General features: G+C 49.3%; 1 protein-coding gene and 1 long non-coding RNA gene across 13 annotated transcripts in view; one reads left to right on the top strand and one right to left on the bottom strand.

Moving 5' to 3' along the window:
• The window catches only part of Ulk4 (unc-51 like kinase 4), a 295,125-nt gene extending 282,602 nt beyond the window's left edge, over positions 1-12,523 (bottom strand). For 2 of the 8 annotated variants that reach the window (XM_039082734.2, XM_039082731.2), the window contains exons 1-6: positions 12,366-12,522; positions 8,063-8,245; positions 4,588-4,687; positions 3,899-4,038; positions 1,393-1,555; positions 355-456 (exon numbers count right to left, since the gene is read on the bottom strand). In XM_039082734.2, coding sequence (XP_038938662.1) covers positions 355-456; positions 1,393-1,555; positions 3,899-4,038; positions 4,588-4,687; positions 8,063-8,200 — 643 coding nt within the window. In that variant the 5' untranslated portion in view covers positions 8,201-8,245; positions 12,366-12,522. Of the gene's footprint in view, positions 1-354; positions 457-1,392; positions 1,556-3,898; positions 4,039-4,587; positions 4,688-8,062; positions 8,246-12,163 lie in introns of those variants that run through there. The other 6 variants (XM_063265850.1, XM_063265849.1, XM_039082732.2 and 3 more) reach the window with 6 other exon arrangements.
• Positions 12,524-13,066: 543 nt separating this feature from the next.
• On the top strand, positions 13,067-20,852 carry LOC120094299 (uncharacterized). 5 transcript variants are annotated; one of them, XR_005488579.2, is made up of 3 exons: positions 13,067-13,200; positions 13,429-13,502; positions 13,892-20,852. It is a non-coding gene; the product is annotated as an uncharacterized LOC120094299 (long non-coding RNA). The 5 variants fall into 5 exon arrangements; XR_005488578.2 differs by having other exon boundaries at positions 13,156-13,502; positions 13,892-14,016; positions 20,531-20,852; XR_005488577.2 differs by lacking the exon at positions 13,067-13,200 and having other exon boundaries at positions 13,363-13,502; positions 13,892-17,228; positions 20,531-20,852.
• Positions 20,853-21,220: the final 368 nt, after the last annotated feature.

Here is a 21,220-nt window from a genome sequence, read left to right on the forward strand (position 1 = left end):
GGCTACACACTTCCATCCTTCTCAAATGCAGAGTTAATTTTCAAATCAATATTCAAGTTCACACAGGGTCAGCCCTCAGTGCCTCCAAGTCACTCGCCCACAGGCCGCAGGAGACCTACATATTCTCCAGCAGTCAGATGCATTTCAGCATTGTAGATAGTTATGAAAGTCACTACATGTCAGATGCTCCAAGAGCATCCACAGCCTAAGAACAAAGTGTAGTCTGGTGTGCACAGAAATGTTTTAGAACTGATTTTGTGACACCTGCTAGATCAGGCACTTGCAGACACTAAACACACAGTTTGCTCCTGTTTTAGCATGGTTTGGTTTTATAATGAACCAAAAACCAATCACCTGAAAACATTTCATAAAGTAGACAGCCCAAGGACCAGAGGTCACTGGTAACAGAGAATTCAGTCCCCGTCACGATTTCCGGAGCCGCATATATCAGAGAGCCTGAAAACCAAAGCCAAGAGTGTCTGGGTTAGGCATGTGAACTATTCCAGCACAGGAGCTCCTGAGACGAAGACACAGGAATTGTAGCATGTACCAGGGCAGACTTGCTAGAGTCAGTGAGATGGCTCAGTAGAGCAGAGCTGCTTGCCACCAAGGCTGACGGCCTACAGTCAATCCCCTAGACCCACGCAAGAGAACAGACTCCCTCAAGCTGCCCTCTGACCCCCACTCACCATGGTACAGACATGCCCACATATCCACATGCCTACATCCATTGTGTGTGTTTGGTGTACACCAAATGCAGGGAGAAGCTAGGGTTGACGTGACACTGGATGAGTCCTCTATAGATCTCCACCTTTATTTTTGAGACAGGGCTCCTCGCTGAACCTGGAACTCGCTAGTTTGACTTGACTGTCTGTGCTGCAAGCCCCAGGGATCTTCCTGTCTCTGCTCCCCTGTGCCCCAGTAACTATGCACACAGCCATACCTGGCTCTTTTTACATCGACTTTAGAGGATCAAATCCAGGTCCCCCTGACCATGCAGCAAGCATTTACTCACTGAGCTACTACCCCCATCCCTGAGCACGGTAACCCCAATACTGCTGGCTGCACCTCACTGCCAAACCCACCTGCCAAGAACATGCCCTGAGAGTGGACTGCAAAGACCAGCCTTGCCACAGGGCTGAGCACACTGGGGAAGAACTGGTGTGTGCCAGGCCCATTCTGAGAGCTGAGTGAGCCAGCCCTGCTCGGGTGGGTGATGGGAAGATGCCCACAGTGTCCGAGACCTCTTGTGCTGACACCTTAGAGCTGCAGGGACACTTCAAGCCCAGGATCAGCTACGCGTGTACAGGACCCTCTGTCATGTTTCTCCACACACGTGTGGGTAGTGAAGCAGAGGCCCACGCTGCCTCCTCAGCATGGGCTCCCGCCTACCTCGGACTCGGGTCTTCATGCTCTTCCTCAGTGTGTTCTCCCCACTGTCACCACCTCCTTCTTCTGCTGCCACCAAAGCGAAGAACTCCTCCAGGCTTTCCCCTTCCACCTTTGCCAGGCAGAAATTGCTGAACTTCAGTGTTCCGGGCCCTTCCAAGAGTATCTGCAAAGATGGAGAGAGTGGCGGAGGCTCCAGAGGCTCCAGCGGAGGCAGGCTCCAGAGCCCAATTCAGGCTTCACAGGGACCCCGGAAACTGTGCCCAGGGCTTTGCAGCCTCCTTGCCCTGTCACAGCTCAGAAAAATGTGACACTGCACTTTTAAAAGGAAGCCAATGAACTACAGCAGTGGTCTTGAAAGATGTGGTATAAATAAAACTGGGGGGAAGCTTCACCCCCCAAACAGCCAGCATGGCACTCTAGTAACAGGAGAATCCAAGCTGTCACAGTCTCAGACGCCACAGAGCCACCATGGAGCTTGGGCATTATGAAGATGAAGAATAAAGATAAAAGTGGCAGGGCCTCTGTATCCTCGAACACTACACCCACAAAGTCTGTGGGCCAAGATTATTAGGGGGAAGATTTCCTGATGTGCACAGGTTACCACACCATTCACTATGTGGGCCTGGAGCATTGTGGGATGTGGGTACTTGACAGGGCTCAAGGCCAAGCCCCAAGAACACACAGAGGTGACTGAGGATGTAAAGACCCACCTGCTTGTGTGCCATTTATTAAAAAAAGGATGTGTAGTGTGGGGTTTTGAACTGAGGGGCCATAACTAGTGCTGAACATGGACTTGGGCCTAAGTCACCTCCTACCTACTGCCTGACCTTGGCAGCCCGTGGAGTCCTGCTTCTCACACGTACAGCAGGAAGGGTAAGGTCCCTTTTCAGCTCTGTGGAGAGTCATGGAAGTCTCACAGACAAAGGGCTGGGACTGACTCAAGTTGGCCAATGCCCTGTGTGATCAGAAGTTGGCTGTACACTGCTGAACCAGCCCAGAAAAGCTGCATCATTCCAGCCACGTCACTGAAAATGCTAGACAACAGTAACAGGGCTGGTGATCTTCTGTTGAGAGCAGGTTAAAGTCAGCCTAACTCAGACACTGACACTCACTCACCACAGTGGCCTGCAATGTCCCCACCAGCATCCCCTGGAGGCCTGATCAAACACAGACTGGCGTCCAGCATGTCCTAACTCCACAGCACCATGCTATCCCAAACAACAGCCACTGGTGACACAGGCCACAGGTGGGGCAGTATTCCATAAAGCCTTATTGACAGAACAGGGACCCTACCCAGCTCTTCCCAATACTACTTTTCTAAAGCAGTTTACATCACAGACCCTCCTGGAAAGCCTTGCAGTATGCCTCATTAAATGTCCCACACAAGGCTAAGCAAACTATAGCTCGGACCCAGAGGCCACATCCTCAGCTGTGAACTAAAAGGTTTTTACATTTTTACACTGTTTTCAAGAATAAGAACAGTATGTTTGGTGGGGGTTACTTCAGGTTTGGGTTGTTAGAGACAGTCTCACTCTGCTATCCAGGCTGTTCTGGAACTCACTATATACCCCAGGCTAGCCTTGAACTTATGGCAGTCCTCCTGCCTCAGTCCTCAAGTGATAGGACCATAGGCACAAGCCATCATGCCCACTCTGAATGGTATTTCCTGATATGTGGAAATCTATAAAATTCAAATTTCAAAGTCTATAGATGACACCCACATGTTTGCATATTGTCCTTGCTGCTTTTTGCACTACCGTGACAGCTGAGTGTCTGAAGACCTGGGTTAGGTTTATGACTGCTTCAAGCAAGAGCTACTGTGTCATCTGTAAGACCTCCACAGTCTCCCTCTGTCTTCCTTGTGTGTCCCCACCCCTCCCTTCATGGTTTCATCTTCACATACCGATTGCTGACAGAGCAAACCACAAACAACGCTCCGCTTTCACTCCACGGCATAAAAGACACAAGGAGCTCAGACTAGCGATGCCGCCATTCCTAAGTGTGTGACTTACGCAAAAGTCCGAGATGCTTTGAACACACCTCGAATACCACAGCGAGGGAAGCCTCAAGGGAGTTTGTGACTCAAGTCAGGTCACATGGCTTCCGAATCAGCCTGGGGGAACCGGGAAGCTGAGCAGACCCATGATGCTTGGATAGAACAGAGCGGCATCTCCAGGTTGCCAGCAGTGTAATGAAAACAAGGTGCTGTCTGTGCCATCAGGAAAAGGACACGGTCAGGAACGCCACTGTCAAACAGGGCGTGGCCGTGCTCCAGCACCGAGAGAGGACTGCACTGGATCATCACTCACAGCACAGGACACAGGAACTGAAAACTCAGAGACCTCTGCAGTGAGGAAGGACTCTGTCCCAAAAGCAACTTAAATAGACCACATACATAGATGACATAGATTTCCTCTTATTAAAAAAAAACAAAACAAAACAAAACCCTGAGAAAGCCCTTGGAGTTGAGACGTGAGGTACCAGGAAGTCAGAGCTCTCAAGTTACCTTCCCAGGAGAAAGGTCACAAAAGAGAATGCCAAGCCTGTGGAGATGGTGCAGCCCTGTGACCAGGTCCACCCCAAACTCTCTCACGACATCTTCCGGGAGGTTCTGGTCCTGAGCAATCACTGTTTCTAGAGAACCACCTACGAGGATTGAGCCTGGATCAGCCACCACTATCACCCACCATCCACCACCCACCACCCACCACCCACCAGCACCACCACCCGCCCACCACCCACCAGCACCACCACCCACCACCCACCACCACCACCACCCACCACCACCACCACCCACCAGCACCACCACCCACCAGCACCACCACCCACCACCCACCACCACCCACCACCACCACCACCCACCACCCACCAGCACCCACCACCCACCAGCACCACCACCCACCACCCACCACCACCACCACCCACCACCCACCACCCACCACCACCACCACCCACCACCCACCACCCACCACCCACCACCACCACCATCACCACTACCCACCACCACCACCATCACCACCACCCACCACCATCACCCACCACCACCACCACCCACCACCACCCACCATCCACCACCACCACCCACCACCATCCACCACCATCCACCACCACCACCACCACCACCACCACCACCACCACCACCACCGCTGCCCTCCAGTCAGCACTGTGTCTGCATGCACACACTCACAGCCCTACCTGTGCAAAGCTCCACCACCAACCAGAGATGATTGCTGGTCTCGTACCACTCGTGAAAAGTTACGATGTTCTTGTGTTTTATCTCGTGGGTGAGTCGGACCTATGAAAACACATTTACAACTGAGAAAACAGAAAAACCATGGGGTTCATTTACAACTGTCAGAGGTGCAGGTTCTCAAGGACTGTCACTGGGAAAGGCTATCATGCAACTTTGACAAACATCATGAGTGTGTGAGTGTTGTGAGTGTGCGAGTGAGCGTGCAACTGCTAACAGCAAAGAAAACTACTTATGGTCAATGATGAAAGTAACATCAGGATGGCCACTGCCACGACCGAGGAACCGGGACGTTCTGTGGAGCTGTAACGGCGGTAAGTGCCAACATATCTGATGGAGGGTGAGATATACTGGGTGTGTGCACATCACCCACAAACCTGGCTCAGCCTCACCAGCCTGAGCACTCGGGCACAGGGCCTACTCTGCAGTCAACTAACTGTCTCAGGGCTCATGCACAAACAGATGTTCTGTATGCCTGATGGAACAGAAAAGAGCCAAACGCAAAGTCCAAACTGTGCGCTGGGTACCCCCACACCACTCCCTCCCCACCCCCACACCACCCCTCCCCACCCCCACACCACCCCTCCCCACCCCCACACCACCCCTACCCCACCCCCTGTCCATGACTGCACGCCTGAAAGCTGTGGGTCTTGCCTCTGCCTGGCCACCCAGGACGGACCGCCTGCCTCAGCTGTCAGCACTCCCCACCCATCTCTACTGTCTCTCCCTATTGAGCTGCTCCTGAGTCTCTGCCAAAAGGCACCTGGTGGCTGACCACTTCATCTAGGCTCTCAGTAAGAGAAGCCAGATGAGCTAAGGCAGCCTCGTGCCCAGCCAGAAAACATTTCCGCACCCTCTGTGGATATGAGCAATGTTACTGGGTGTCACTAGCAGACATTTCGCAGGGGTTTCAGTCAAGACATCAGGTCACCCCAGCAGACCTCTTCCTCCTCCTCTCCCAGTAATCTGCCAGGGCAGGTGAAGCTGGAGAGGCTCCAAAAGGGCCTGGAGCACAGAGCCAGGCAGTGAGGACAGGGAGCTGACAGCAGCAGGGAGCAGGTTACACAGGCTTGGCCCTCACAGGAGAAAACAACTCTACCTCAGGCAATGTTCTTTCAAGTTTCCATCCTAACCTCAGATGCTGATGAAGCCACCACCCTCCTGTTCCCTCCTCACACAGCAGAAAGCACCAGCCCCAGCTACCTTCTCCTTCCATCTTGAACACTCCAGCTCCAGTTTTTTCTCCACTGAAGCCTCGCCTTGGAGGCCACTGTCGGTCACCTCTCCTTCCCTAAGTCCTCAGCCTTTACCCCTCAGCTGCACAGCACAGCTGAGCTCTCTCTGCCCTGTATCTATCTTTCTCTGACAGCCCCTGCCCCAACTCTGTCACAGCTGTCAGCTCTAGGTAGCTGCTTCTGCCTTCTCAGTCACTGTGGATGCCTTGGGCCTGACTTCCTCCTCAGGGGGTGTCGGCGGGCCAGGAGCAGAGTCTCCTCCCAGCCAATGTAGTTAACAGAAGCAAAATAGAACAAGGTATACCAGCTCAAAGAGCCCAGCGGCTACAGTCAGTGGCCCCCTGCCTGTCTCACTGGTCTCAGACGGGTGGGGAAGCCACTGTCAGTGAGGCTAGCTCACTCCCTCTCCAGTCTGCTGCTTGTGCTGTCTTCTGCTCTGCTCTGCTGGCTGCCCGTCCATCACTTTATACACTTCATGCTGTAATGGAGGAAGCTAGGCCTCTTCCACCTTCCCTCACTGTGACCTAACATTGATAAATACAACAGTGCTTCCAATTCCCATCTCTGTCCCGAATGTGCTTCTTTTTTTTTTTTTTTCCCCTTTTTTTTCGGAGCTGGGGACCGAACCCAGGGCCTTGCACTTGCTAGGCAAGTGCTCTACCACTGAGCTAAATCCCCAACCCCCCGAATGTGCTTCTAAAGCGCACTCAGACGCCCAAAGCCTTCCTGACAGTCCACTGGATAGACAATGGGCTCCCTGAAATCAATGTCAGACCTGCCCATCTCTGGGCTGCCTCCCCTCTCAGTAACTGGCAAAGCCATTCATCTGGCCGGACGCCCAACAAAACCACAGCTCCTCCTCCAATCCATGTGTCCTATGAGTATCTGAAACACCAGCACGGCTTCGCAGAGGGGTCCAGGCTCTCTTTACACATCACTCAAAACCCAGGAGGAGGGGGTGTCTGTGGACCAGGAAGGAAAGGGCCTGGAGTACAGCTTATGTCACCTGCATGGACACCAGTGAGCAGAGCTAACCTACATCACTGACAGTCAGAGCAGGGTGTGTGTGAGCAGCCCACTTTGTCATGCTGGCACAGACCCAGGAGCTGGGAGTGTAATCTGTGCTGTATCCATACAGCCGGCAATCCGTAAAGGCACAGCAAGTGTTTCCAAGCCCTTGTTTGTCCTGGTCAGGTGGCCTCATCTGCTGTCATTGCCCCCCTACCCTGTGTCTGTCTGCAGAAGACACACTCCACAGCTGGCAGCTCCTTCTCAGTCTCCAGGCTCACAGTTACCGCAGAACAATCTGTGGGCACCGAGAGTGCATGCCTCCCTACAGAATGGACTGTAAATGTGTTCCTATAGTGTGATGCATGCTGGGCCAGCAAATTAGCTTGACGGGCAAAGGTGCTCACCGCCAAGCCTGATAATGAGTCCAATCACCAGGAGCCACAACCCAGAAGTTGTTCTCTGGCCTCTGCCGGAATTGCATGCTGGAGTGTGTGCACACATGCACGCGTGCGTGCATGCATGCGTGGTAGGTCAGGGAACAGCTTTTATGAGCTGCTCATTTCCTTCCCCTGTGTAGGTTCCAGGGATGGAACTCAGGTTCGTCGGCCGTGGTGGCAGGTACTTCCCCACCAAGCCGTCTGGCCAACCTCATACACCAACTCTTTTTTTTTTTTTCTTTTTTTCTTTTTTTCTTTTTTTCTTTTTTTCTTTTTTTCTTTTTTTCGGAGCTGGGGACCGAACCCAGGGCCTTGTGCTTGCTAGGCAAGCGCTCTACCACTGAGTTAAATCCCCAACCCCATACACCAACTCTTAAAACAAATGTCTATTATCGATCCCCTTGCGCCAAAACCACAAGCGCTGAGCACCACCTAGGCAAGCTCATTACTCAAGGCTGACAGCAACAGACAAGAAGAGATGGGGCTGTTGTTCCAGGGCAAAAACCTTGACTGTGGGTACAGCATGCCTAATGGCTTCTGTTACCTTGCTACCTATTTATTTGAGGATGGAATGCTGGGCCTTGCACACGGTAGGCAAGCATTTCACACCATCCTCTGTAGCCCAGGCTGGCCTTGACCTGTCCATCTTCCCACCTGCACCCAGACTCTCGGGATTATGTTCACGAGTCACGTGGCACCCTGTAGCCTCCAGGAGGGTAGAACCCCCCAAGACTTACCCAGTTGGTTATTTCAGGCCGTTTGCACTTCTCGGTACAAAGGATGGCCACAAAGTTGATGGTCCCTTTCCTACGCCCCTTATATACGACGGTCCTGCTTCCTCTGCCAATCTCCTCATACAAGACGAAGTTTTCCATGTCTGCCTCAACTGCTCATATACGGTAAAACAGCATGTCCAGCTCCTGGGAAGCAAACAGAAAAGAGGGAGACAGATGCAAGCCAGCAAGCAGCTCCAGGAGTCAGCCTAGGATTCATAAACAATACCACAAACCCGTCTCTACCACGGCAACACAGCAAGATGAGTTTGTTTGTATTTTATACATATGTGTGTTCTGCCTGCATTTATGTCTGTGCACCATGTGTGCCTGGTGTCCAGCAAGGACTGACGAGGGCATTGTATCCCCTCTAACTGGATCACTGTGAGCTACTATGTAGGTGCTGGGGACCAAACATGGGTCCTCTGCAAGAGCAGCCAGTGCTCTTAACCACTGAACCACATCTCCAGTCTCTCTCCCACTCTTTTTTTTTTTTTTTTAAACAGGGCATCTTGCTATGTAGCCCCATGTCTCAGTTAGGGTCACTATTGCTCTGATGAAACACCATGACCAAAAGCAAGTTGAGGAGGAAAGGGTTGATTTGGCTTACACTTCCACATCACTGTTCATCATGGAAGGAAGTCAGGGGAGGAACCTGAAGGCAGGAGCTGATGTAGAAGCCATGGAGGGGGTGCTGCTTATTGGCTTGCTTTGCTCCCCACGACTTGCTTAGCCTGATGTCTTATAGAAGCCAAACCACCAGCCCAGAGATGGTACTACCCGCAAAGCAATGGACTGGGTCCTCTCCCATCAATCACTAATTAAGAAAATGCCCTAAAGGCCGGCCTACAGCCTAATCCTATGGAGGCATTTTCTCAATTGAGGTCCCCTCCTCTCCAGTGACACTAGTTTGTGTCAACTGGACATAAAACCAGCCACCACAGCCGCCTCCGGGCCTAGAACACACCACACTCACCTACTAGCCTAGAACCCACCACAGCCACTTGCTAGCCTAGAACCCACTATACCCATACTAGTCTAGAACCCACCCACCACATCCACCTACTGGCCTAGAACCCACCACACCCACCTACTAGCCTAGAACCCACCACAGCCACTTGCTAGCCTAGAACACACCCACCACACCCACCTACTGGCCTAGAACCCACCACACCCACCTACTAGCCTAGAACCCACCACACCCACCTACTAGCCTGGAACCTACCAGTCACCTACTAGCCTAGAACCCAACACACCCACCTACTAGCCTGGAACCTACCAGTCACCTACTAGCCTAGAACCCACCACACCCACCTACTAGCCTAGAACCCACCACACCCACCTACTAGCCTAGAACCCACCACACCCACCTACTAGCCTAGAACCCACCACACCCACCTACTAGCCTAGAACCCACCACACCCACCTACTAGCCTAGAACCCACCAGTTGCCTGCTGACCTAGAACCCACCACACCCACCTACTAGCCTAGAACCCACCAGTCACCTGATGGCCTAGAACCCACCACAGTCACCTGCTGACTTAGAGCCCACCACAGCCGCCTACTGGCCTAGAACTCCCAGTGCCAGGATTTGGCTGTTCTCCCCATCACAGTGGAAAGAGCCTGGCCTGAGAGAGTAACATGCGAGCCCCTAACTTCACAAGAAAAAGGAAACAAAGAAACAGCCTGCGAATGCGGTAATGACAGTGCAGGTCCGGTCAACTGCTCCACATTGTATAGGACGGTGGCTCAGGCCACACCTTGCCAGAAGTGACTCCATAATTAAAAACAGAAGTGTGCTCCATTTGAGTAACGCTGCTGCACCGGGATGACTTGACATCTGCCCAGTCTAAGCCATGGCACACAGACTGATGGGTCACTTATTTAAGCAAATAAAATATTATGACCTGAAAACTCACTGAATTAAGTCAAGAAAGCATGGACACCTGAGACCAAAGCTAAGTAACACACACACACACACACACACACAGAGAGAGAGAGAGAGAGAGAGAGAGAGAGAGAGAGAGAGATATGGGGGGGTAAACAGAAGATAGATGACAGAGACAGAGAGGAGGAGAGGGAAACAGATTGAGAGACAGAGGTAGGGAGAAGGAGAGACAGAGAGGGACAGAGAAAGAGGGAGAGAGAGATTACATACAGACCAATTTTATTGAAATAGACTCACAAATTTTAAATAAAATACTGAATGCAGGAATACATCAAAACCATGGCCAAGCTGGCTGCAGTCTAGAGGTGCAAGATGTGTTGAACATTCACAAGACAGGCCTGAAGACATGGCTCTGAGCTTAAAAGCACAAATAGTTCTTCCAGAGGACTACACTGGGTAACTCCTGATATTACAGAGGCATTTTCCTCTCCAACAACGCTAGCTTGTGTCAGGTTGACATGAAACTAGCCAGCACACACATGGGTCTTTACTTTTCATCCCTGTACAAACAGGGTGAAAAGTTTAACCCCAAAACAGATCAAAGACATTACTATGTGACCTGGAGGAACAACTGCTAGGAAAGTGCAGGGAGGGCATTCTAGCTAAAGACAGAGGTAGTGCTTCCCGGAAAGAACTCAACAGCTCAGGGTATAACCCTGTGAGCTAACAAATTATGTCAGTTGAAACCTTCCTCACAGCAAAGGAACCAGTCAGAGTGAAGGCATCGACTCATCTCACAGAAGATTAACGTCACACACACACACACACACACACACACACACACACTCAAAAAAGCACCAAGAATATAAACTACCAGCCAACAAATGAGAAAAAGAACAGAACAGATAGTTCTCAAAAGCAGAAAGACAGACGGCTTATAAATGAGCGAGAACATGTTCCCATCATCAGCCATCGGAGAAATGCAAACTCAAAACACTGGGATTCATCCCGGTCTGAACAGCTGCCATCAAGGAAGCACTGGTGAGAACGTGTGCAAAGAGGGAGACTTGTGCAGAGAAGGTAGTATAAGAAACACACTCCGTCCTGACAGTGGAGAGCACACCTGTAATCCCGGCACTCAGGAGGCAGAGGCAGGCACACCTCTGCATTCGAAGCCAGCCTGGTCTATGGAGCGAGTTCCAGAATAGCCATGGCTACACTGAGAAGTCTTGTCTCAAAAAAACCAAGCAGGAGGAGGAGGAGAGAGAAGAGGAGGAGGTGGAAAGGAGAGGTAGAATGAAATGACATCGTTTTCAGGCAGAGGAATAGATTCAAAGTCATTGTGGTGATTCAGATGAGGTAAGCCAGAGCCAGGAAGACAAACACTGCACTCACTCTGGCGGAATCGAGTGGGAACCGAACAGTATATAACCTAGATTTAAACATATGCCATACATGGGGCATGGGAGTAGACAGAGGACTATGGGCAAGAAAAATCAGCCTAAAGGGAGGAGAGACAGAAACAAAGGGTCATGAAAGGCAGGAAAGACACAACACCATGTTTCCTCTCGTGCAAAATCAAGACACAAATGTAAGTCCTGTGAAGGCACAAGATGACTACGCAAGGATGAGAAAAAGGAGAAGCAGAAGGGGTAAGAGAAGTAGGAGAGGACAGTGAGGGGCGGGCATAATCAAAACACAGTGACAGACATGGGAAAATGTCACAGTAAAGCTCTGAACTGTACGATTGCTTAAAATGTCATTTTTACAAAGGAACACAGGGTGCTGAGAAGATGGTTCACCTGGTTAAGGGCTTACTCTGCAAGCTTGTGAGGACTTGAGTTCAAATCCTCAACACACACACATAGAAACCCAGTAATCCCAGCTTTGAAGCTCCTACATGGGAGGACCCAGAGAGCTCACTGACAGGCTAGACCTTGTCTGGAGACAGCACCAGAGGAAGACACCTGACACCCTGCTCTGCCTGCACTCACAGGTGCATGCACCAGCATACTCACATACGTGCACACACACACTCTCTCTCACATGTTCAAGAAGCTCTGTCAACACTATATCAATGGACTGGAGAGATGGCTCAACCATTAAGAATACATACTGCTCTTGAAGAGGGCCTGAGTTCTGTTCCCAGCACCCACACTAGGTAGCTCACAACTACCTGTAACTCCAGCTCCAAGGAATCCAACACCATCTTCTGGCTTCCACAAGCGCTCATCATGTGCACACGCACATAAATAAACATTTTTTTTAAAGTAAGACTTTAGATAAGTTGCTGTCCTGGTGGAAGTGGCCACGCCTCTGATGAGAATGAAGCGGGTTCGGAGATGTAACCAGAAACGGAGCCGCAGCTGCCCACCCACCTGCACGATGGTGGGGGACCCGAGTTGCACGCGCTCTGCCTTGCCACGGTGAGGCCGCAGCCTGGACAGAGGAAACCGAGGCACCCGAAGACCTGGCCAACTCCCCTGGACGCGTGGGTGAGCCCTCTGCGTCACCATAACAACCTGCGAGACGCGGGAAAAGGAGCGGGACCTTGATTGGCTGATCGCTACCCAGGAACCCGGAAGTGACCGAGTTTACGTGCCCATCCAGCGACACTAAGGACCTCGCACTACTTCTGAAATGAAATGATCTCGCTGGCCTAAGGGAAGACTAGAAGCTGAAAAGAGACGGGGCTCGTGAGCAGTTCCCAGGTGTGCTGGCGAGCATCCCTCAGTATTTGGACGCCGCCATCCCATCTCCATGGCAACAAGCAGAGGGCCGGAAGAGAACCGGATGCTGACTGGCGGAGCGCTTCCGGCTCTATGGGCTGAGGCCGGAAGTGAGAATTCTCGGGCACACCTTCTCCCAACCCTAAGGCCAGTGAATCCTTTCTAGAAAGATCCCAAGGCTGAGGTGGGAGAAATGGCAAGATGCACACAGCACCACGGCAAGACCGTTTGGCTTTTACACGCCCTCCGGTCTCCATGACAGCAAGTAGGCGATGCATGGCGTTGATTGGCTGAGCTTAGGAGGCGTGGACCGGAAGTGGCCGGAGATTGGCGTAGGTAGAGCGGGTCTCCTCAAGGTCTAACCACTGATGTCTCCAGGGGCGCGGGGCTCTGAGCCTCTTCAGGAAACTTCCAGGCCTGGAGCCCATTGGTCGCTGCAGACTCAGGGGACCGAAGTTAGGACCGATCGGCCCCTCTAGGCAGGGTGCGCAGTGGTGATCAGATCCCACCAGGAAGGCAGCGTAACCGCACGGCTCCAGCCTCCCAAGCTGCGGGCACCGCAGATCTTGGTGGAACTTAGTCTTTCATGTCTGCCTGATCCCAGAGCGTCACAGCTTTAGCCGTTTTGCTGTGTTTGCTCTTTAAACAGGGTTTTACTGTGTAGCCCAGGGTGGCCCCCAACAGGAGTGATCCAATTTCCGTTCCTATGTAGGTTGGCAGTATCTGTGGAAGGAACAAAGCCCAACTCAGTTGATGCAGAATTCTACTGCCAGGATCGAGGTGGAGGTGGGGCTAAAGTTCCTTTTCTGGGTTGGGGTGTGGTGGTGGGGAGATAGGACTCTAAGTTTCTAAGGATAAACCAAAGTATAATTCCACCACAGCTCATGCTCGGGAACCAGCGAATTTTTAGGCTTAGGTACAGAGCCCGAATGAGGGGTTACAGACAGGAGCACGGCGAGTCCAAAGCACTGGAAGGTCTTCGACCGGCATGGAAGATGGCTTCCCCATAGCCACATGAGATGGCACTCCCTCCCCATCCCTGCTTCTTCAGCCTGTATATCTAGGACCTCTCCAATACACCCTGCTCCACACGTAATTAGGAGAAAATATATATGACTGGGATGAGTGGTCGGGAGCTCAGGTGAAAGTCCAAAGACCCTCCTGTCCCCTCTTAGGACGGAATGCCAATAGTCAACTAGGCCTGCTGTGATGATCCTGGGCCGATTCAGTAGTCGGAGATGGCAGTTGTCTGACCTAGAAGACAGTTGCGTTTGTGAGAGCGTGTGAATGGACGCCAGAGGTCAGTGTTGGGTGCTCTCCTCTGGAGCTGTTCTTTAGTTTTATTTTTGACACAAGGTCTCTCACTGGCGCCTGGGAATGGCTGGTTAAGGTCGGCTGACTGACCAGCAAGCCCCAGGGATCCACCAGTCCCCACCACCCCAGCCCTAGAATTATGAGCATGCACCATCACGCTCAGGTTTTATGTGGTTGCTAGGGATTGAACTCAGGTCCTCAAGCCTGTGTGGCAAGCACTTTACCGACTGAGCCGGCTAACCAAAGGAACACGATTGCACACCACACTTGGCGAACATCTCTGTTTCTGTTTCTGTGTCTGAGGATAAATTCCCACGTGGTAGGTGACATCAGCGTTTTTCCTTGCCTCTATGTTACAGAGTAGGATAAAAAGTGTCCCCTTAGACTCATGTCGAAGGCTTTCTCTCCAGCTGGTGTCCCTCCTCAATTTGGTATTTAATCACATCTATGAGGACAGTTGTTCTAGCTTTTGAGAAGTAGTTATGAAAGTGGGGACTGGCTAAAGTTAGTGAGTCTTTGGAGGCAGGCCTATGAGGTATCTTGTCCTGTATACTCTCTCAGCTTTCTGGCTACCATGAAGTAAACAGCCCTGTACCAACAGCCCCTCCTGCTGTTCTACTTGGCTGGGAGCCAGAAGCCGCAGGTCCACAGACTGAAACTGTGCATTGTAATGAATCAATCTCCCTCCCTCACTCAAGATTGATTGATTGATCTTGTGTCTGAGTGTTCTATCTGCATATACACCTGCATGCCAAAAGATGGCATCAGATCCCCTTATAGGTGGTTGTGGTTGCTAGGACTTGAACTCAGGACCTCTGGAAAAACAGCCAGTGCTCTCAATTGCTGAGCCATCTCTCCAGCCCTGAATTTCTCTCTTTAAATTATTTCTTTCATGAATCTGTCACAATGGCAATAAAAACCAACATACCTTATTTTAAAAATTGTTTTCAAGCTTAAAGGATTCCTTCTTACAAGTAGATTTGTATCTTTCTCTTATTATTGCTTCCTTTCTATATTAGATTACTTAATCCACCTAGGAATTAGTTGGCAAACACAGGGATTTAAAATATAACTTTATTACTCCTAAGAATAATTAGGCAATTATACTAGCAGTAAGATTCTCCCTCTCTTTAGGAATTTTTGATATCCCCCTCATTATAGCTCTAAATTTTAATATATGCATTAAATTCTATTTCCAAGTTATCACTCTTTCTCCCTTGGGCTATTTTTGTACTTATAGGAGAAAGTTCATAATTTTAGTTTTAAATATTTATAATAAAAAAGGAAGAAAAATTATCTGCACCGATACCCTTATATTTGGGAAGCTAAGAGACAAGTATTGATTGAGCCCACGAGTTAGATCCAGCCTAAGCAACATAAGACCTTGTCTCATTTTTTAAATTATCTGCAGAGAAAGACTTTTTGAGAGTTATTAATACCACAGACAGCATGGAGGAAGTCTGGGGAGAGAAAAGCCTTCAGTTCCCACAGGTGAAGTGGGTTTCTGCTCCTCTTCTCCTCTCGCCTTGCATCCCAGGGGGCTGGGATTATGTTCTAAGCCACCGAGACCTGACAACTCGCTCTATTGGATGTGTTTCCTCCTAAATGTCATTTTCCACATTTTAATGAGAAAATCTGATAAAGGTGGCATACTTTTAGCAAAATGCAAACTAACCATGTAGCCTTGAAAAAGAGATTATGAAATCAACAACCAAAGAAGAAATGATTTGTGAACACTTACCAGGTCGTGGTGACTCCTCTCAACCCAGACCATGATAATAGCATGTCCATAAAGGACTTACTAAGTCCAGAGACACCAAAATGCTATGAATGAACTGATGTCTGCAGTTAGAATGGGCTGGAGCAAAGCTGCACAGGGTGGGGGAGGGGACTGTTAAGATAGACTGCATCCAACGGAATGATACGGAATTGAGTGTGATACAAGAGGAATCACACATACACACACACACGCGCACACACACACACACACACACAAATATATATGAAATTTGTCACAATAAAATATATTTTTTAAACTATCAAAAATGTAGGGATGTAACCCAGAGGTAGAGTGCTTGTCTAACATATATTAGGCCATGGGTTTAGTCTACAGGACTGCAAATCCATAAAACAAATGCTGAATGTGGTAATGTTAATTAATCTCAGGACACCAAAGGGCAAGCCACGTTCCCTAGACAGACCCTCTTCCCATAGGGAGAGCTGGGAAGGTGTTGGGGAGGAAAGTAGAGAAAGAATTCCATTTGAAAAGTATTTTCTGTGTATCGAACCCTTCCTCCCCCACTCCCATCTCCATGAACACCCTGAGATTCGTGAAAGTTCTTGGAGTTTTCTTGAACTAAAACAGTTTCTATCTGATTTATCCAAGGACCCATAGAGTCCTGGCTACTATAACAAGGAGGGTGATTAGCCTCCCCCTAGCCACAGATCAGCATCCTCACAGTTGTTACTGAGCCTTCTGGTCCTGAGGTGCTCAGAGCCTGTCAATTGCTGGGACAGAAATGGCCCTTGGTTTATAAGACTATATGCTATATTTTGCTTGCTGACCAAGACCAGTCGTTTAGGTATCTTGACATCACCCTAAGCTCTGCATGATCTGCATCTGTCCTCGATTTTACATCATGGTTTCACCATTGATTTTTAAATGTCTGACATCCAAAGAGGCCAGAATAGGGAATTGGACCCCCTGAAGGAGAGTTACAGACAGCTATGAGCTGCTGTGCGAGGGCAGGAAGTTGAACACCGGGCCTCTGCAGAAGCAGCCAGTGCTCTCGATGATCAATTGCTGAACCAACTCTCCAGCTGCGTTATCAGTTTTAACGATCCTGGGAAAGCATGGCCTCATTCTGGCATCTCACAGGTATTTGTCTTAAATGTTTTTATGTTTTTATTCCCTCTGGATTGGCATCTGAGTGGAGCTGCCTCAGATCCATTGCACTGGGGACGAGAGACATATCAACACCACGTCTTTCCGTGGCTACCCTGGCTAGCATCCCATTGCCTTCCTTGGTCTTAATCAACTCTAACCAGCCTGGACAGCCTCCTGTCAGCCGGCCTGGGACAGACAGTCAGAGAGCACAGCGTGGAAGACCAACGGGCCAGAGGCACACCTGTGTTGTTGGAGGTCCAGCCCAGGAGACAGAAAGGGAAAAGGAAAGAAAGGATTTCTGCAAGACACTGGTGATTCCTGAGATTCTTCATTTTACTGGAAAAGGGAAAAGAGAACACGTGCCAAGCGAAGACATATGAGGCACAGTGGGGTTGCTTTCTTTTCATGTGTGTGGTGTGTGTGTGTGTGTGTGTGTGTGTGTGTGTGTGTGTGTGCATGTGGGAGGCATATGGAGGGTGTGGGGGGCATGAGTGTGTAGGTATGTGCGCGTGTGTGTGCATGTGTGCACGTGTGTGAGCGTGTGTGCATGTGGGGGGCATGTGTGTATGCATGTGTGGGGATGTGAGGGAGCATGAATATGTAGGCATGTGTGCATGTGTGTGAGTGTATGCGTGAGTGAGAGAAAGAGATTTTACTGCATACTCTTTTTTTAGTTTTTTATTTTATTGTAGAGAATATGTATATGTATGGGTATTTTGCCTACATGCATATCCATGAACCATATGAGTGCCTAATGCCCAAGGATACCAAGAAAGGGTGCTGGTATTGAATGGAGTTACAGATGGTTGTGAGCCGCCATGTGGGTACTCTGTGTGTGTGTGTGTGTATGTGTGTGTGTCTGTACATGTACTCGTGCACACCACATGTGAGTACAGTGCCTGTGGAGGCCAGATCCACTGGAGCTGGAGCTACAGGCAATTATGAGTTGCCATATATGGACTCTGGCAAGGAGTCCTCTGCAAGAGCAACAAGCACCCTCAGCTTCTGAACACCTCTCCCACCCCGGGAGTCTTCTAATATACTGTTTAGACTTTTGTTTTCTGTAACTGTGGAAGCAGGATTGGCCTTGTCACATTTCTGGATCTGCTCTGACTTTGTCCTGCTTTGTTGATTGGATCTCTTGCTTCTTTTAGATTTCTCTAATGATTGGACGTGATGTGTTCCACCAGCTCACGTGTGAAATCTCAGCCACCAGCAGTGCCATTGGTTTTGGAGCTTGTAGAACTTGTGAGAGGTGGCACCAGCCTGGAGGAAGCTGAACAATGTGGAATGCCCTTGAGGCTTATAGTCTGGCCTCACTTTCTGTCCCATATCTGCTTCCTTTTTTTTTTTTTTTTTCTTTTTGGAGCTGGGGACCGAACCCAGGGCCTTGCGGTTGCTAGGCAAGCGCTCTACCACTGAGCTAAATCCCCAACCCCCCCATATCTGCTTCCTAACCTGCCCAGATGTTAGCCACCCTTGCCCCCCTGGCCATGAGCTCCTTCTCCCATGGTGCCTTCTCCACCATGGTGGATGGCACCATTGAAACATGAGCCCAGATGGACCCTTTCTCCCTTCAGTTGGTTTTGGTGTATGTTTAGTTGCAGCAGAGAGACATCACTTCCTGTGCACTCCCCACAGTTAACAACATGTATTTCCCCAGACAGAGAGTCAGACCTACCTTCTCTCTCCACCCACATATCCTAAACTTTTCCAGAGTTTTGAAAAGCAGCATACTTTCTTTTCTTTTCTTTTCTTTTTTTTTTTTTTGGTTCTTTTTTTTTCGGAGCTGGGGACCGAACCCAGGGCCTTGCGCTAAATCCCCAACCCCCATACTTTCTTTTCTAAACATTATTATTTTCATATTTAAACAATGATTTACTAATAAGTCCTGTATGCTTCTATTTTTTAAAGCCTATTTTAATTAGTATACTTCAGTATTTTACCTCCCTTCTAGCCCATCACCCACCAGAGGTAGTAGAAAGAAAGGTTAATCCAAGAGAGGACTTATACCTGTTTAGAAATAGTTTTATTTTAATTTTTAATTATTAATTATTAATTTAATTTTTATTTATTTATTTAATGTGCTCTGTCTGCATGTACACCTGGAAGCCAGAAGAGGGCATCAGAACTCAATACAGGTGGTTGTGAGCCACCATGTGGGTGTGGGAATTGAACTCCGGACCTCTGAAAGAGCAGTCAGTGCTCTTAACCATTGAGCCATCTCTCCAGCCCTAGAAATAGTTTTTTTTTTGGGGGGTGGGGCAAATCCAATCCATGTTGTCAGGATTTGAGCACTTTAGCTTACGTGAATCAGCAGCCATAGTTCAGTCCACTCACAAACACCGCTCCTGAGTCAGCAATGGCAGACGACCTAAAACACGAGGTTCTCCCAACTGGCTCATTCGTGGAAGCGACAGGAAAGACGAGAAGCCACTGGAACACCACCAAAAGTGTTTTGGTGCATTTCTCTCTACAAAGTCTTGACAGACAATAACCAGTCAAGAGCAGCAAAGTGAACCGATATCACACAGCGTCATCCACTGTCTGTCTGGTTATATTTATACATTTTCAAATGTGTTCTCTCAAGTGTCTGCTCCAGCAAAACACCACATGCCCTTTTTCAGGCCACTTCCAGAAAAATGCTATGTGTATCCTCAGTAAAACATCCTCTCATAAGACAGTTTTCAAAAACAAAACAAAACAAAAAAACTAGATTTTTTTTTATCGTGTCAAGCCAGGAGAGGAAGAGAGGGAAAGAGAGAGAGAGAGAGAGAGAGAGAGAGAGAGAGAGAGAGAGAGAGAGAGAGGAAGAGCGGAAGGAAGAGTGAGAGAACAAAACTAGATCTTAAAAAAAACCAAAACTTTTCATTTCAAAGTACTTTGGATTTCTTAATTTTATTAACTGTGTGTGTGTTTGGTTTAAGTTTTACTGGTCGGGGGCTGGGAAGATGGTTCATCAGTTGTGGGCCCTGGATGCTCTTGCAGGGGACCTGGGTTCAGTTCCCAGCACTGACAGTGGCTCATGACAGCCGGTAAACTCCAATTCCAGGAGGTCTGGTGCCCTCTTCTGACCTCTTCAGGTACTGCACTAGTGCAGGTATCTCTGATTTTCACCAGTGTGGTTCACAGTTAGAGAATGGTGATTGGTGCTTTGTTTTTGAGACAGAGTTGCATATAACCCAGGCTGGTCTTGAACTTGTTATATAGCTAAGCATAGCCTTGGACTCCTGATCCTCCTTCCTCTCCCTCCCAGGAACTCTGTCCTGGCTAGTTTTGTTGTTTACTTTACCTCTTGAGAATAGAAATCTGTATACCTTCTGGAGTTCTACTTGGGAGAATTTTAGTCTCTTTTAAAAATACATCATATTAGTGTGTGTGCATATATTTGTGCACACGCTTTGTGTGGAGGGGCGGGGAGAAACAGAGACAGAGAGAGACAGAGTCAGAGGGCAACTTGCAAGAGATGTTTCTCTCCTTTCACTACGTGGGTCTCAGGGACCAAACTCAGGTCTTCAGGCCTGGAAGGAAGCTTCTTTACCCACTGAATCATTTCTCAAGTAGCCCAGACTGACCTTGAGCTCACTGAGTCCTCCTGTCTCTGCCTCCACAGAGCCAGGATTAGGGGATGAAGGCGTTTAGATGGAAACCCAAGATTGAGTCAATATTACGGAGAAGATCCACCTCTTAGCAGCATCCCAGGACACTTGGATAGCCTGTCCTTGGTTCTCAGCTTTTATCACCAACTGCGACCTCTTCTGTGGATAGGACATACCCTGCAGTCTTATCACTTTCTGAAAGGCATGGATTGCGCCCTGTTCCTGAAGTTCTGAAGTTATCGCTACAGCTAACCGGTTTGTCCTTCGCTTTCTGCTGAGAAAGCATGCCCTGCGTGAAATGATGCAGTTTAAATAAACTAAGTTTCCCTAGTCACATTCGGCCTAAGAAGTCGACTTTATTACTGCCTAGGGCTACGCTGTGAAGGCTGCTTCTCATTGGCTTATTCGTCTCTGACTCTCCGGAGGCTGCCTCTCATTGGCTGATATATTCATGAATCTCAGCAAGAGAAATGGAAGTTATTCATCTTGGGTCACCGTTTCTTTTGCTGAAATTGATAAATTTAGAAGCCCCAGGAGGAAGAATTTTCTCCTTGCTGGTGCCGAGCCCAACAGGAATGGGACTTTTGTTTTCTTTCCACATTCCTCACAGTACTGAAACTGCTGGCCCCGCCTCGCCTCACCTCCCTCGGTGTGACGTAATCACAGTCTCAGGTTTCCTCGCAGTCCCTCTGTGCTGATGTCTC

Source organism: Rattus norvegicus, chromosome 8 (assembly GCF_036323735.1).
Source record: "Rattus norvegicus strain BN/NHsdMcwi chromosome 8, GRCr8, whole genome shotgun sequence".
In the NCBI taxonomy this organism is placed as follows: domain Eukaryota; kingdom Metazoa; phylum Chordata; class Mammalia; order Rodentia; family Muridae; genus Rattus; species Rattus norvegicus.